Source organism: Apis laboriosa, unplaced genomic scaffold (genome assembly GCF_014066325.1).
Source record: "Apis laboriosa isolate Shangri-la unplaced genomic scaffold, ASM1406632v1 scaffold13_cov153, whole genome shotgun sequence".
Classification (NCBI taxonomy): Eukaryota; Metazoa; Arthropoda; class Insecta; order Hymenoptera; family Apidae; genus Apis; species Apis laboriosa.
Genome location: NW_025221370.1, coordinates 4,145,225 through 4,163,557, shown reverse-complemented (window position 1 = coordinate 4,163,557; position 18,333 = coordinate 4,145,225). Strand labels below are relative to the sequence as shown.

General features: G+C 22.1%; 4 protein-coding genes across 5 annotated transcripts; 3 read left to right on the top strand and 1 right to left on the bottom strand.

Annotated features, from left to right (window-relative positions):
• Positions 1-233: 233 nt before the first annotated feature.
• Positions 234-4,300, top strand: LOC122720919. Its single transcript, XM_043948014.1, has 11 exons — positions 234-471; positions 662-756; positions 873-1,027; positions 1,127-1,257; positions 1,327-1,462; positions 1,546-1,924; positions 2,001-2,536; positions 2,609-2,981; positions 3,053-3,378; positions 3,484-3,718; positions 3,829-4,300. Exons 1-11 carry the CDS (start codon positions 393-395, stop codon positions 4,189-4,191), a joined length of 2,808 nt encoding a protein of 935 aa, XP_043803949.1. The 5' UTR covers positions 234-392; the 3' UTR covers positions 4,192-4,300.
• Positions 4,301-5,090: 790 nt separating this feature from the next.
• LOC122721008 (protein FAM177A1) lies at positions 5,091-5,916 on the bottom strand. Its single transcript, XM_043948178.1, has 3 exons — positions 5,760-5,916; positions 5,564-5,686; positions 5,091-5,405 (listed from the first exon to the last, which is right to left on the bottom strand). The coding sequence occupies exons 1-3, from the start codon at positions 5,832-5,834 to the stop codon at positions 5,154-5,156; spliced, it is 450 nt and encodes a 149-aa protein (XP_043804113.1). The 5' UTR covers positions 5,835-5,916; the 3' UTR covers positions 5,091-5,153.
• Positions 5,917-6,419: 503 nt separating this feature from the next.
• On the top strand, positions 6,420-8,707 carry LOC122720827 (tetraspanin-3-like). The gene is made up of 5 exons (XM_043947842.1): positions 6,420-6,586; positions 7,417-7,605; positions 7,810-7,998; positions 8,055-8,270; positions 8,338-8,707. Exons 1-5 carry the CDS (start codon positions 6,527-6,529, stop codon positions 8,509-8,511), a joined length of 828 nt encoding a protein of 275 aa, XP_043803777.1. The 5' UTR covers positions 6,420-6,526; the 3' UTR covers positions 8,512-8,707.
• Positions 8,708-9,351: 644 nt separating this feature from the next.
• On the top strand, positions 9,352-18,050 carry LOC122720828 (CD63 antigen-like). 2 transcript variants are annotated; one of them, XM_043947843.1, is made up of 5 exons: positions 9,352-9,541; positions 16,971-17,159; positions 17,238-17,414; positions 17,538-17,741; positions 17,944-18,050. In XM_043947843.1, the coding sequence occupies exons 1-5, from the start codon at positions 9,482-9,484 to the stop codon at positions 18,016-18,018; spliced, it is 705 nt and encodes a 234-aa protein (XP_043803778.1). In that variant the 5' UTR covers positions 9,352-9,481; the 3' UTR covers positions 18,019-18,050. The 2 variants fall into 2 exon arrangements, with proteins under 2 accessions (XP_043803778.1, XP_043803779.1); XM_043947844.1 differs by lacking the exon at positions 9,352-9,541 and adding an exon at positions 11,129-11,302.
• The last annotated feature ends 283 nt before the right edge of the window (positions 18,051-18,333 follow it).

The window sequence follows — 18,333 nt, the reverse complement described above, 5'->3', positions numbered from 1 at the left end:
GAATAAAATAAGATAAAATAGAATATTTTGTAGTTTCAAATTATTATAAGTTAGAAAATCAATTATTAATTATAGATAATTATTTATTAAGTTTTAAATATGTATCAGATTATAATTGTTTCTTATTTGAAATTTTAATTATTTTAATAAAAATATAGGTCATGGAAATAACATTTTTAAAGTTTATTAAATCGATAAATAATTTCGATGATTCGATATTCATTTAGTCGGTGTATCGATATCTTTGCGATATTCAATCTAACGCTATATCAGCAAAATGACGAGAAAGTTCAGTGAAATGTTTGCAATAGATTTACGTAGCTGACATTGAAATAATTTGTATATAATGTTGTGCAATATACAACTTTGATATGACATAAGAACAAGCAGAAATGCAAGACATTTGCGAAAATATTCGTACAGCTATTGAACATGGACGTACAGATATAATTAGATCTCTTTTGGATGCATGTACGTGTCACAAATTTTCCATTTATTATATTTAAATTTTATATCATTATCACATAATATTATGCAAAAAATATTTATATATAAAATAGAATAAAAAAATAAATTAAAATATGTTCTATGAAATAAGTTATAATTCATATATGTCTTTAAAGTACAATCTTGTACAAATTTGAAAATTTCTTTCATATAGGTGAAAATGGTAATACAACTGAAGGTATAACAAAAGAAAAAATTCTAAATCAACCACTTTTAGAAGAAGGTACTTTCCTCTCATATGCTTCAAAGGTAATGAGACAAATATATGTATATATATATTTATAGATATGTATATTGTAGAAAATAAAATAAAAATTCAAGGAAAATAAAAGCTTTTTCTAATTTATTTATACAAAAAAATGTAGGCAAATCAACCAGATATAGTAAGAACATTGTTAAGTTGTGGTGCTAATCCAGCTATTCAGAATACTAATGGACATAATGCTGTAGATGTTGCATCAAGTGATATAATACGTCGTACTTACATTGAAGAGTTATTAAGAGCAACTGCTGCATCTGAGTATGAATATTAATAATTAATATATTAATATACAATATTAAAATTTATATTAAAGTGATTTTAATTTTAATAATTAATATTTTACATAATTATTTAAAGGTTAGACAGAGTATTGCAATTATTAGATGCTGGATTAAATGTAAATTCATGGGATTCCCATGGTAGTAAAAACACACCTTTGCATTGGGCAGCTTGTTATGGAAATAAAGATATTGTCACATGTTTAATTGGTATTATTTTAAAATTATTTCTTTTGAAAAATTTAATTATTACTTTGTAATTTAATCTCTTGTCTGTAGATAGAGGTGCAGATGTAAATGCTGTTAATGGCTGTGGTGCTACACCATTACATGATGCTGTAAATCGTGGTGATGTTACTATTTGTCAAGAATTATTACAAGCTGGTGCAAATCCTCTTATACGAGCGATTAAAGGGTATATAAATTATATATAGATAATATTTATTTTTAATTAAAATTAATAATGTACATTTAATATATTTTCAAAAATTGTTGTAGAACTTTTGCAGGAAAAACTCCATATGATCTTTCTAGAGGAAAACAATCTTTACACTGTTTTCTTCAAAGATTTCTATCAAACTTTATATCGAACGAGAGTGAAACAATGCATAGTCCAACTACAACATTTACAGAAGGAAACTTTTGTCAAAAAAGTATTTCAAGTAACATGAGTCAACTTTCAATAGAATCTAATAAATCGTTAGATCCAGTTTATGATGTACCATTACGTGAATCAGGCAAAGAAAGTCCAATTAAGACTACAGAGAAAGGTAGACTTTATAGTTTACTTTGGCCACAACCAAAAACCATTGTTGAATTAAAAAATTTTTCTACACCTTTTATTGCTGGAAAAGAGCTTTTTATATCTATAATACAGGTATCATTTTGATATACATAACTATAACATAACATAATACATTTTATTTTTATATCTAATAGATTATATTATACAGGGTAGTGAATCCATACATAGAATATTAGATGTTTGGGAAATTAGCAGAACTCATTTATTAGAATTAGGCTATGATGTTAAAATTGGTGAAGTACATCCTAGTTCTGGTAAATTACTTAATGATAACCGAATTGAATGTATAATAAATAAAAAATTGTTTAATACATCTGAAGGATATCAATTACATATTTCGCAAAATACTATTAAAGTTGGTGCTGGAAGTTTAGCTGGATTACATTATGCAGTTTGTACTTTTGTACAAATTTTGCGATTAAGTAAAAATCATAGTAAATCAGAAGCATGTGAAATTGAACCTGTTTTTATAAAAGATGAACCAAGATTTATGCATCGTGGTATATTATTAGATATTTCACCTAGAGGACGTATACCTACATTAGAATATTTGCTTCATATGATCGATTTATGGTCGTCCTTTAAAATATCTTATTTGCATTTATATTCAAGACTTACACCAAATTGCGATTGGCAATTATGTTATTCAAAATCAGAAATGGTTACTCTTGATCGTTATTGCAGGTTTGCACATAATTCTATAAAATTATTTTTTTCATATATATTTAATATTTTCTAAAATAATTATTATTTCAGAGATCGACATTTAGATTTAGTTCCAACTTTGGATGTTGATTCTAATGTAGGACAACATCATTTATCACAAATGTGGCCTATATTTCAAGAATTATTAGCAGTATTTCCGAGTTTAACTTATGTTCATGTTGGACCTAGATTGGCTAATTTACTTGTTCAAGCCGAAAATTTCGATTTGAATTTGTCAATTAACGAAACTATAGAAACAGATATGTCAGAAGTATTTAAATCATATTCTTGTCTTCAAGAACTTTGGCATATTTTAAATTTAAATCCAAATACAACTTTATTGCTTTGTTCTAATGGATTACATTCTAAAGCGGAATTTCATAACATACCTAGCAATATTATTCTTGTTGAATATGGATTTCAGGTAAACAAAATTATACAATTTATGAAATTATAATAAAATCAAAGTCATTATAATGAGATTTTATATTATAGGCTGATTATGATTTTTCTGAATGGACAGAAGCATTTAGAATAGCAGGTGGTAATGTATTACCCAGTTCTGGAACAGCAAGTTATAACAGCTTAGCAGGATGTCCAGCATCAACATATGCAAATACAAAAAATGCAATAAAAACTTCTCTTGAACAAGATTCAGTGGGTATAGTTGTAGCTCATTGGTCTGGAAGTCATCATCTTACACCTCATCCTTTTGCATGGATTGGATATTTAATAGCAGCAGGATTAGCATGGAACCCAGTTAGTGAAATAGATATAGGAATCGACGATAATTATGAAATATCTGAAATATTTGGATCAAGGTAATAAATAAATTAGTAATAATTTATAATTAATATAATAGATGATAATTAAATATAAATATATTATAAATAAAAAATTTTAATAAATATAATTTTATTTTACAGACAAAAGTGTATCACAAAATTATTAGATGTTCATGTTTTTCAAGATTCTGAATATAAAATTGGTAATGCAATATTAGAATTAGGACGTTTAGATACTTTAGTACTTACCTTAAGTAAAAATCAAGGAACAAAAGATTTGCAACAAATTCCTGATAATCGAGGATCAACATTATATAGATTATTAACAGATCCAGATAATGTAAATTTAGAATATCTTTCAGCTGATTTATTTGCAGTAAGTATATATAAATATATATAAAAATACAAAAATTATATATACTATATTATATATTAAAAAATTATATATTAAGAAATATATAATAAACAAATACTTTTATTTAATAGAAAGTAACAAAACAAGTTAAACGTATTTCACATTCATTATATGAAGGAAATCTATCATCAAAATTTGCGTCGATGGAAATACAAGAACTTCAATTAACTGCCGATTTAATGTTGACAGCATGCAAAATTGGCAGAACATTAATTGGTGTTGGTGTTAATCCTAATAGTAATATGGGTCTTGCAGTGATTAATTTAGGAATATGTAATCTACCACCTACATTTAGAACAGATGTAGCAAATAAAATGTTGGCTCATATAGAACAATATAAAGGTTCGTGGTTGCAAAGGCATTTACCTCAGGGCCTTCAAAGCTCTTTACTAGTCTTAACTAGTGCTTTACATAGGTTTGTGCCAGAAACATAATTTTTTGAGCTTTGAAAGCATAAAATAAAAGACTATTCATATAAACATATAAAATTAAATATTAGTTTTCTGCTATCAAAACTGCAGATAAATAATTGTATATGCTATGCTAAAAATAAGAAATTACGAATGTTTCTTTATAAAAACTTCTAATAGTATAAAATGGTATCATTCCATTTATTTTTACAATTTGAATTTTTTTACAATTTGAATTTTTTTTTTTAATAGTAAAAAAATAAAAAATAATTCTATATAATAAGGAAACATTCTCAAGATTGAATAAGAGATTTATATAAAGTATTATTCAAACCAATTTATAAACATGAAGTGATAGCTACAAAAATTATAATTTTATTAAATAATTATATTTAATAATTATGTATGATTTAAAGTCATTACATATAGTTTATATAAGAATATTATATAATATAATTATATAAGATTTCTGAACTAGAATTGGTATTACAAACTTATATATAAAAATATTTTAATATTAAATATTTCTAAAACAAAAAAATTGTTGTATATAAATCTTTTATATATACAACTTATAACAATATTATTATTAAATAAAAAAATTAATTCATATGCAATTTCAAATAAAATGAAAAACTATAGTATATTGTTATTTATATTATTGTAAGTTTTCTAAAAAAAAAATAACATTTTTATATTTAAATGTTTGTAATATTATTTTATGTTAGTCCAATATAATACATTCTGGTATTAAAAATTTTTTATACTATATTAAATACATATGTAAAAAAATAAAAATACTATAGGTATTTTTAAAAATGACATTTTTTAATATTAGAATAAATAAATATAATTATTATTATTATATAATAATTAATCCTATAACTTACATATTTTTAACATATGGAATATATATTATAAATATTCTTTATTAATATAAAATTAATAATTTAATGAAAGTATATTATAAAACATAAATTATAAATTTATTGTATATTATTCACAAGATTATTTTTATTGTTTTCATTCCATCCACCCATTTCTAAATCTTGTTTATGTAACATCTCATTTTCAAGAGCTTGAAGTCTATAAAATTCATTGATTTCAAACTGATATTTAGGTGCTGTGATACCAAAAAAATTAGCTAACCATTCGCCCATATAATCACATCCATCTAATAATTTATTACCAATTGAAGTAGTTTGATACCATGCCCAAGGTAACCAATTTAGAGTTTTCTAGAAAAAAATTTTTATTGATCTTATTTATTGATCTTATTTAATGGAAGTTATGGAATAGGAAAATTAAAGAATTAATTTAATAATAATTATAAATATATATTATAATTATAAGTAATTATAAATTGTAATGAATGTAATTATAAATAAAACCTAACTGGATCTATTTGGTTCAGTGTTTTATTTACACTTTTTGAATCTGTTTCATCTTCAGAATATTCTTCTAAATCACCATCCGAAAAATGTAATACACGCTTTGGTCGTTTTAGTGTCTTATGAAACTAAAATTAATTTATATTTCAATAAAAATAAAATTTTATTAAATTGCATTTATATTTTTTTAATATTACGTACTTGTGTAGTACTGTCAGTGTTTTCATTTAAAATAATTTCAGATAAATCACAAAATTCATTTTTCTCTGAATCCATAATGAATGATTTAACTACTTATAATAAAAATCTTATATTAAAGTCTTATATTAAAAAAGATTTTTAATCAATATTATTTACATTCTAAACTAAACAATAATAGTAACCTTGTTTCTTATATGAATCATATGCATAAACGAAATATAAAATAGATATGAAATCTATTCTGTAGAATTTCATATCATTTCTAAGTATATATATACAACAAATTCAAAATTTTATTATATTTTTTATTTGTTATTTTTATAATATTTCTATACTATTTTATAATATTTTATTTGTTAATTTTATTATATTTATTAATTAGTTTAAATGTAATTTTTAAAATTTTCACTTTAAATTGTAATGAATGTAAAAAATTAACATTAAAATTATACGATGTTACATCTATACTATATTTTGTTCATGACAACCGCATTTTTGATTTTTAATTTTAATTAATGGAAAACATGAATAATTAAATGTATATATATATATATAGATAAAACAATAATATATAAAATATGTCGATAAAAACAACACAAAATTAATTATGTTTCTAATTTTAGGTTTAGTGCTATAAAAAATGACGATTCAAGTTTGAGGTGCGTTTGGTCACCGTGGCGACAGTTGCTCAATATTTGGTGATATTTTCTTCTTTTTCTTAGTTTATATTGTTCATATTGTTGAAGTGTTTTCTAAATAAATTCGTGATGGCACAAACACTTGCTTGTTTATATTACTTTCTTAGTGGTGGTGCCATTATCATTGGTGTAAGTGCATATTTATATCTTGAATTAGATTAATACTACTGTTTATAAGCGATGAATATCAAAGAATATTATATAAAAAAAAAAATTGTTTTATTTAAATCCTCAAATATAAATGAAATCTTCTATCTTCTTCTTTAGTATTCTATTATTAAAAATTTAGTCGGATAGTTCTGATTTGTTGCAGAATTGGATATTTGCCAATTGAGTAAAAGCGCATCGTCTGTTTTTTTGTATATCATAATAGTATGACCTTTGAATTATAATTTATTATTACTTTTTTATCAAATTCTATAAATTTTTTATCATCTAAAATTAACTATAATTAATATAATATTTATTTTGTTATTAATATAAAATAAATAATGAAAATGAATATTATAAATATTAGAATTTATGTACTATGTGAAATCATATAATTTTATATATATATACTTATATACTTACTATTATAGTTGATTTATTCAAAAAATTCTATTTTTTATTAAATTTAATTAAGATTATCACTTTTTTAAAATAATATTATGATATAAAATAATTTTATAATTAAATAGTTAGCTCTTATTAAGTAATCAAAATATAATTTATAGAAAATATTCTCGAATGAAAAGATAAACTATAACTAACATTAATATGAATTATGTGAAATGTTATTACATAAAATTTGAAATTTTTTATCATTCTATATTTCAAAATCTTTAATCTTATTATGAGCAACATCAAAATATAATCAATCATCATATATATTACACATGTAAAATATATATATATTATATATTGAAAATACATTATACAGCATAAATAATATAAATTTTCCTTTCTATTCTCTGTAGGTATATAGTATCATAGAAAGCGTTTGTGCTAGCTATCTTATATCGCAATTATTTGAATATTCACTCTTCACTCCTAGTAATATATGTGGTCCAGCGATAATGCTTCTCGTGATGAGTTTGATAACGTGTCTAATAGCTTGGTGCATTTGGAAATTCGTAGATTTTACGAATAGAGGTCAAGTTATAATTGTAAGAAATTGTTTATTTAAATTATAAAGTAATCAATTGCATTAATTATTTTTTTTAATAATAAGTAAATATAAGTAATCTTTAGAATATACATATTATATATTTCTGATCATTATATCGATATATATTTTTATATTTTATATTTTTTGATACAATTTCTTCCTTATCTATTTTTGGTAAAGAAACATGTAGTTTTCCATTTAGTTTTCTATGGCTTTAATGACTGTTATAATTATCAATATGAGTGCTGGAATTTGGGCTCTTGTCAGACACGAACAAGTAGATTTATTAGCAATTGCACATCATAAACATGTATTCGAGCTCGCTATATCAGAAAATCATACAGATTTAGGTCATATAAATTCAGCTCTTTGGGATCAAATTCATTCAGAGGTATATTAAATTAATTTATTATGTAAAATCGTTTCTAAACACTTGCTTTTCTTTAGTTGCATTGTTGTGGAATAAATGGTCCAACTGATTATCTCAGTAAAGATGCAGTTCCTTGGTCTTGCTGTGTTACATCATCACTTACAAATACTACTAATAGTAAAGGAATATGTATTACAATGTATGCACGCGGTTGTCAATATGTTATAATAAATCGTATTAGATCAATTCTTCTTCATATTTTCTTGCTTGCATTGTTTACAATATTATTACAGGTAATAATATTTACTAATTAATTATCACTATAAATAAAATTAAAAATTTAATGGTACCTATTTTTAGGTATGTTTTATGACGTGTATGTTATGTTACGAAAGAACATGTCGAGAAAGAATGAAAAGAAGAAAGAAATTAATAACTCTTGCCCAATCATTTGCGCAAGCATCCAAAGATTTGGGAACAAATGACAATATTTTAAATCAACAATCAAAATATTCTAAAATATTAATTACTTAATAATATACTTTTATTATATTTAAAAAAAATATATATATGTTTTCTTTATCGTTCATATTTGTATCGTATTATACATCTTTAATTTAATTTAATCGTAGTATTTTATAATGGTATTTATTCATTTCAAAGTTTTGATTATATCGAATATTCATTAATTTTTTATGTTACATAAATATTAATAATATATATAACAATACTAAAATATAATTAATGCCAAAAATATTGTGCCATTCTAAAAAATATATAAAATATAATTTTCTTAAATGAAAACATTTCAAAATTAAATATAAATAATAAAGAATTGTATTAAATTAAATTTTATTAAATATTATTAATTTCTAATGTGAGAAAACAAACCTTTTATTATCAAATTTATGTTATAAGAATATAAATGACGTTTGTTTGATTTAATATTTATTATATATATTAACATAAGTAATATAAGTATTATTATATTATTATATACAAATTTATAAAATTTTCCTACAATTAAAATAAATATTTATATAATAATTATAATTAAATTCAATATTTATACAGGAATCTTATATCTACAATGTATAACGTAACAAGTCGATCATAGTAAGTACGGAAAATATTGCCATGGAAAATTTCTTATACCGGATGTTGATCAATTAAAGCGAATCAAAATATAACATTAATTACAAAATTTCGTTGAATTTTTCAATGAAAAATTTAATATATTTCGTATTTTATTTTATTAATATTATTTTCAAATCGTGAAGTTTATATAGAAATATTTAATCTTTCTAGATAAAGACGGGTGCGGCGTTATTGCGCTTCATGACTGGAACTCGTTTCAACTGTAGTATCAGTTGAACGTGAGACGTCGGTGTTGCAGTGTTGTTCGTGTCATCTCTAACCTAACCTGTTGAATATTTTCCTTTGAACTTTTGATATTTGTTCGGATTTTTTTTTCGAAATAAAAGTTACTGGAATAACTACGAAGATGAGTTGCGGAATGGGAATGATAAAATATCTACTCTTCATATTTAATTTCATCTTCGCGGTTAGTACTAATAATTATTTATTATATTTTTATCTATGTATTTACTTAAGGCATGATATTTAATTTGTTTTATAATTTTATATATAATCATTTAATACTAAATAATAATAATATTTTTCTGTTATTATCCTAAAACTCATTATGAAATTAACAATTTACTAAAGATAAATTTAGCTTGTTTTTTATTATGTATAAATAATTTTTATATTATGTTTGATATCATGACAAAATGAATTTTAGATAACTTTTTTTAGAAGACTTTTAAATGATAAATTTTATTTATATATTTTTAATTGTTAATAGTTAAAAGAAAAGAATGATGGTCAATGTTAGATTTTTCATAAATTTTATATGAATTTACTTTTATGTAAATTTTTCGATTTTAATATCATATTTTTATTTAAAAAAAACTTCAATATTTCTTTTAAAAGAATAATAATTTTCACTTTGAATTCATAATCTTATCAATTAGATATGATTGTTCGTGTAAATATACTATCGAAATGTAAATATATTGCAATAAATTTCTGCAATGCCTTCATTGTCAATATCGCCAATCATCTATGAAATTTAATATATTTGTAATATTAATTATAATGAAATATATTTGAAATAAAAGAATAAAAATGAAGAGTGAATCCCAAACACTGAATTAGTTTCGCATAGGTTTGTTTAAACATACGCCAATGTAAGTGGTAAATTATGAGTCATGCGATAAGAATAACTCATTACGGTTAAAAAACGTTAACACTTTTGAATTCTAATTGCTAGATTAGTTTTAAAAAATATATTTATATAAATATTTAATTATTAATTGTTTTATAACTACAAATAATTTTAATAATAATTTCATTAAATGTAAATATGAAAAATTATTATAAACTTAATTAGTACTGATATAAAATTTGCAAAAAATCTAAAAAATATTTGCTATCTTATATAATGAATAGAAAATCATAATGTAAAAAATGGAACAAATATAAATTTTTTTCAATTATTAAATAATTGATAATAGTGATTTTATTTATACTAAAACTGTAGTGTATTCAAATCTATAAAGTACATTTATAGATTTTTATGTCATTTATAAATGAATTTTATTAATTTTTTTTTAATAATTTAATATTCATTCAAGATTATAATATTTTTTAAATCACTAATAATAATAATATGAAATTTCAAAAACAAAAGCCATATATGGTACTTTATATAATAATATTTTTAATAATTTAGAAGATAGTTTTTTTGAAAAAAATAAATTATCAATGAAAACACTCTATATATATTCTTGTAAAATTATATTGAATCCTTAGTTTCCTCATGATTTCACGATCTTATATGATGTTATATGATTTAAGATTATGATTGATTTCTTGAAAATATATTTCCTTTTTCTTTTTCTCTTTTATATTAATAATACTTATGTTAAGAAATTGCATTTCCTCATAAATGACGTAAGCATGAGCCATTGCCAGGGAATGATGAGTGTGAGATGAATAAAGAAAGAATAGAGATAGAATAAGATGTTTTTCGTGTATTTCGATAGGCACACTACCATCATGTTTTTAGTGATTGCTCCACGTTCATCTTGATTAGATCTTAGATTTTTATGTCATCCGATCATGCAACGAGTGTTTCTCCTCTTTTTTAATTTATCGTGTTTTATTCTTTATAATTGAATTAAGCACTGAATAAATCAAAATGAATTGTATTTCAGAGTGTATCAAATATTTGCTTTTTATTTTTAATTTTATTTTTATGGTAAGTGATTGATTGATTTTTTTATTTGAAAATAATAAGTTGTTTATAATTAGAATTTAATTAAGATCTTTATATTGTTTTATTTATTTGTTTTATTTGAGTTTTTTAGGTCGTAGATTTTTTTTTAGCTTAATATTAGAAAAATAAATAATTCATAGAAAAAATAAATATTTAAGATATTTTTCAAAGAATCTATTGACAATAATAAATTAAACTATTGACATTACTGACAAATTAACTATTAACATTTTGTTTGTATAATTGATTGAAACTGAAATAAGAAATGATCTGTAATATTATAAAAATGAAAAAGCACATTCCAATTCCAACTTACCTAACTAGCATATTGGTCCGGAATAGTTTATGTTTTACAACGAAACTGCGTCATTTCTTCAAGGTCACAGGGAACTGAATGTAATTTTGCTCTAAATTGCTTGTTTTACTCAAGGTTTAGTTGAGTTAAGATATCCTTGAAATTTTATGCTCGTAACATACCATTTAAATGTTACATGTAATATTCTTTACATTATTGTAAAGAATTATTTTTTTACATCATAAAATAAATGTTAATATTTCATAATGTTACGTAACATTCAATGATCATAAATTAAAAACTAAATTGTTAAAAATTAAAAATAATGAAAAATAGTCATAAATCATAAATAAACCTTAAATAAAACATAATTTTATAATAATTTTTATAAAATGAAATCTTTTACGTACAGCATTTTGTTATATCTATTGATATATCTAACCAAGAAAATCGTATTGAATTTTCTGCATTATGAGTCATGTCATTAGGAATTCATATGTTCTTTTGAATTTTAGAATATACTACTATGTAAATTAAATTCTTATTACTACTGAATTTAATGCTATGTGAAATGCTATTCGCACGTGAAATTAAATAATCTTGCAATTCATACATCATTGTTTAGGAATTAAAAATCTTTTGATATCTATCATATACAAGAAAATTATTCAATAAGAACCATATTTTTAATATATAATGGAATTTATTTATTTACGATCAAATTTTGTTTATTTTAATTCCTAATTATTATATACAATAATATTTTTTATCAGATTTTTTACATAATTGAATAATTTTCATACGAACACCAGTTATATCACGTATATAATCATATAATTGTATATTTCCTTCTCTATTTTAAACTATTACAGAAGAATATTCACGTTGTATATGACACAACATTGAACAATGTAAAATTAAATTTATGTAATAATATTATGTAAAATACGAAAAGATTTTGACATGGAAAGTTATAATTAGAACGTAAAATTAATATATATATATATATATATGAAGTGATTAAGATTGAAGAATTATATTAAGATTATATATAAGAAATTTATAATAAAAATAAAAAATGCAGTGTAATATTTTTAAATTCATTTCTCGATTAAGAATTATATTTCATTAAATTTTAAATATTGCTTTTTTTTTATTAAAATATTTATTATTAAAAATACTTATAGTCAAAAGCATTTATTATTAAAAAGCATATTTATTATTAAAAATATTTATAGTCAAAAGCATTAATATCGAATCATTTTAATTTTCAAATTTGAATGTTTAAATAGAAATTTTTTAATTTGAATTTTAAATTTCAAAGAAGAAAAATTGGTTGCTTTTTTCGTTTCACATTAAATTTACATTAATTTTTAAATAATTATTTATAAAGACAAATGAAAAGAATTAGTTATATGGATTGTTAAATATGAAATAACTCGAGTTTAGTTCATTATGTTTTTAATATTTAAACTTCCATCCATTGTATTTATAATAATTCATTACCATTAGCACATAATTAATCTTACGCAAAATTTTTTATCTTAAAAAATATCAAGTTTTATGTATATATATATAAAACTTATATAGAATTATTTAAAAAATAATCAACGAGATAAAAGTGAGATAAGCATATGATTTTATATAGATTTTACACAAATCGATTTATAATTTAAAATATAAAATATAAAATATATTATATCATTGAAAGAAAGAACTTGCATGATTTTTTTTTAAGAAAAAAGATAAAAAAATATTAATTCGCCAATGGCGAATATATTGGACATGTATATGGACATGTATAAATATTTACTTTTTGATATCTTCTACACATTTCATGATTACATTGTATTTTTATTTCATACTTTATCTCGAGTGTTTGTAATATGTCAGAATTCAAGTTTCTATGGAAACTTGAAAGGTTGAGTCACGGCGTTTCGGTTATATTATTTCGCGCAGATTCAACAAGCATAGCTGCATGCGCGAGAATTCTCAAGCAAAGAAAAGAAAGAGAAGACAAAAAAAAGAAATTTTTTTACCAGTGACATTCTTTTGTGATACAATGAAATACTTTTCAAGGCTTCGATGTTTTTCAAACTTGTTAACAGGTTTTGTTACCTTCCTCGAAACTTGTATTTTATCAAAAATTAAAACGAAATTTCGTTCTCATTGAGAAAGAGAGCTCATTTGAGAATAGTAGAAATCGAAATCAATTTTATCTTTCTTCTTCTTTTCTTACTACAATTTATATTCATTATTTCTTATGTTTGTTATCAAATTCATTAAAGGTCAGGAAATGATTAGTTGATTTAACAAGATTATACTTACAACATTAATTAACGGCAATTATGTATATATAATATCGAACGATCATCGAAACTATTAATACATGTAGTTTTGACTTCAAATGTGCTTAATCGTTGAATTGATTTATATACTTATAAACAAACTATTACTGACGCTAGAAAAATTTTTTATCTAAAAACTTATAGCGATATCGAAAAACCCAAAATCCACGTAAACATTTAATTTTTCTGTTTTGATATCTGTCAACATATAAAATATTTTAAAATACTCATTTAATATTTATTTAATAATATTTCTGTTTCATATTCATTATTAAATTATAAATAATATTTCGAGAGATAAAGAAATACTTAGATAAATATTTTTCTTGGAATCTATTTTGTTATCATATTTTTCTTAATGTATTTGAAAATTTCAAAATATACATTATATATATATATATATATTTAGTTAGAAATAGATGCATAATGATAATATTTACGATTTCTATTTAAAAAATTCTTATATATTTACATTATTTGCAAAAGAAATTTGAATATTTATAATAAACAATAGAATTATTCATTCATTGATTCGTGAAATTAATTCACATTTAAAAGAACGTTCAATTCAGACGAAATCAATGGGTTTGAAATTTGAATTTATTTTCATCGCCAAATGCACTTACGTTATTTCAAACGAGACATGTGTATGTACAATGTTGAATAGGAATGATGTCATCCAGTTTAGATTATCAAACATATGCATGTGTATTCTTGATATACGACTATATTATTATCACTGAAGAATTGTTGGATATGATTAAATCACTAGATATAATTCTAAAATATGTTTCACATTCATATATTTAAACTGATGATAGATTAAAGAAAGCATAAATTTATTTATTAGATAAATTATTAAATTACTGAAGTTCGTAAATTAATTTGCGTTTTTGTTCATTGTTCCTTTAATATCAATATAAATTGTATTTTCTTCTTGAAAATTTAATCTAAAAATAAGTCTAAATTTCGCATTATCTTAAAGATTTGATTAAGAATTATCATAATTGTAAATCTGAAAATCTAAAATACTTATATGAATTGTTGGCAATCGTGAATAATTTTTAAATATATAGATGTTTCATCATCAAAAATAATAGAGAAGAACGATAACATATTAATCTTTGAATAATGTATATGATTTTATTTCGTTGCGTTGTGGAATTTGTTTATAAGAAATGATATTTAAAATCAGGCAAGTATGAATTTTTATGAGGTTTTCTATTTTCTATATTAATCATATACTTATAAGTACAAAGTTCTCCATTGGATTTCAATCGGAATCTTTTAAAATGTCTATATTTAAAATTTTACGAGAAAGTATAACTTGAAAACTAATTCCATATAATACTAATTCTCTCTAATTCGCGAAGAAACTATAGTCAAAGAATTGAAAGTGATTTTAAATAATAAATTCACGTTATGGATTAAAATTCCTGTGACAGACATTTGCACATGGTTGGCTCTCATCATCGATCACAATAGTTTCAAATGTATGCAATACACGAAGAAAATGTTGTCTTATAAAGTGTCAAGGATACAGTATTGGTTTGCAATTGGCTTTACTTAAGCGAATATTTTCCATTGATCTATTTGCTCTTATAAATCATTATATCGTTTTTATTTTTAATATCATAGAATTGAAAAAGAAATTTTATATTTTATATGTACATATAATTTTTTATTCGTTTTATTTATTAATTTTTTATAATTTTTTACATGATCTATAAAATTGAAATTATATAGGATACATGATCTTAAATAATTTCAATTTTATAATTAAACATACATTCAAAATATACGTAAATATCTTTTTAATTTTAATATTTTAAAAAATTGCTTATCTGATAGAGTGCGATTCTCGATAATAATTGCATCTAATCTAAATGAAATTTAAATCAGTTTTTTCTTTTCGTATCGTTTTATCGCTTAATTTTTTTCTATCTTTAATTAAATGTTGATTTATTTGTTTTTCTGAGTAGTATCTTATCACCGATTACTTAAAATTTACAATTATTTGCTTCTTACAATCGATCGTAGTGATTCTGCTATTGTTATGTTTTTATGATTGGTAGTAAAATTTTCTAGAAAATTAATACAATCGGCAAATCGATCGTATTGCCGGGATTATAGATTAGTTACATTTAATCAATCATTTTAATTTAATGTTAAAGATTTTTTTATAAACATGATTTTAATGAAATTACATGAAAGATGTCAATCATTGTTCTGTAGTTAAAAAGATGTGTCTATCAATTAAAATTTCAAATTCCAAATTCCAATATATTTTTAAAAATATTAACACGTGAAATTGTTATAACAAATATATATATTTGTTAAAAGCATTAAAAATATTATTAGAAGAGATAGCATCATTATTGATTTCGTTTTATCAATGAGTCATTTAACGAGAAAATTTTATATCGTAGATAACATGTTTAACTGTTAAAAATTAGAAAAAAAAAAATATTTTTATAATTTATATTTTTTTTTTTTATTTAATTTGAATTATCATTGATTATGATAAATTTATATGAAATATAGAATACGGAATATAGATAATTCAAATTTATGCAATATTTTTTTTTCCCTTCAAATTTTTTTTCCTTCAAATGATGAAAATGAGAAATATCGTTGAATTAAAAATTATGATGTTCCTGAGATTTTAGCATTCCTTATTAAAAGTCCGTTGAACTAACACTTGACTTACACATGGAACATGACCTAAATTCATCTACGGATGATTGTAAAAGCGGTGTACCATCTATAGTACCCTCAATGTCAACCGGTTGATATTGTGCAATGTGATGTAATAAGTTGCTGCATAGCTTTCAATCAGATATTTATATATTATATAATCCGATCAAAAATCATCATATTAAATGATTGAAAAATATTATTAAATATTAATAAATAATTTTTTATGAAATATTTTTATAAAATTTATATTTATTAAATTAATTCACATTGAATTATTACTTATCTTTGAAATTGTTATATATTGCAGGTATGCGGGTTAGGTATTCTAACTCTCGGTGTTTTGGTACATCTACAAATATTAGGAGTAAGTAAGCAAATCGAAACCGGTCTTGCGTTTCCATCGATAACATTGATCGTTCTTGGCAGTATAATCTTTGTAATATCATTTTTCGGATGCTGCGGTGCTATCCGAGAAAGTCATTGCATGACTATTACCGTAAGCATATATTATTATATATAATAATTTAAATTTCACTTATTTAATTATAAAGTTTAATTTTTTACTTATTTTCAGTTCGCATCGTTTCTCCTGTTTATTTTGCTCGTGCAAATAGCAGTTGCCGTTTATGCCTTTATAATTGTCAAAAATGATGATAATTTCCGCAATATATCAGAGAAATATCAGGAGATATTTAATGGTTACTTTTTGAATTCGGAGAGTAAAGAGTTTATTGATCTTGTTCAGAAAAATGTGAGTATTGTTATTTATTATTATTTCATAACATCATTTATATTAAAACGAAAAAGAAATGAAATTTTTAGAAATTTATTATTAAATAAAATAATTAAATGAGAAATAATTTTTGCAATGCAGTTGCAATGCTGTGGTGTCCACTCTTCAAGTGATTATAATAATAAACCTATTCCTGCAAGTTGTTGTAGTACTATCGAAAATGATAAAAAAACTTGTTCTATAAGTAATACATATGCGAATGGTTGTGTAGAAGTATTAAAAGATACGCTCAAGTTTGCCGGAACTGTATTTGGTAGTGTCGCTATTGCTATTGCCGGTGTTGAGGTGAGTTTATTTTATATATTATTTTATAAATTTTACAACAATTAAATTCAAAGTATTCTAAACAATTATCAATGTATATATCATATTAATTATAAATAGATTCAATGAAGTATATATTTACACTGTTATTTACAGCTATCATTTTTTTGTATTTATATTATTACAAAGTAAACATATAAAATGAATAATTATATTGTTCCAGTTGATTGGCATCATTTTCGCACTTTGCCTGGCAAATTCTATAAAAAACGCTGAACGCAGGGGTTATAGAGTATGAAAGTTCAACAGATATTAAAAGAAATATATGTTGAAAAAACATAATAATTGATAACACTACCATTAATAATTTTATTTAAAGACAGTGATAGGAAATACTATTATTTTGTATTGAAATAAATTTAAATAGTTTTATAAATGAAAGAAAAAAAGAAAATATCTTTTATTTAATTTCGAGCAGTTCCGTTTAAATTTATATGTTGATATGTGATATCAAATATATAAATACATTATTTAATATATTTTTAATTTTGGTACATTTTCATTAAATTGATTATATTTTTTTATATATAAGAAATAAAGTTATTATAATAAT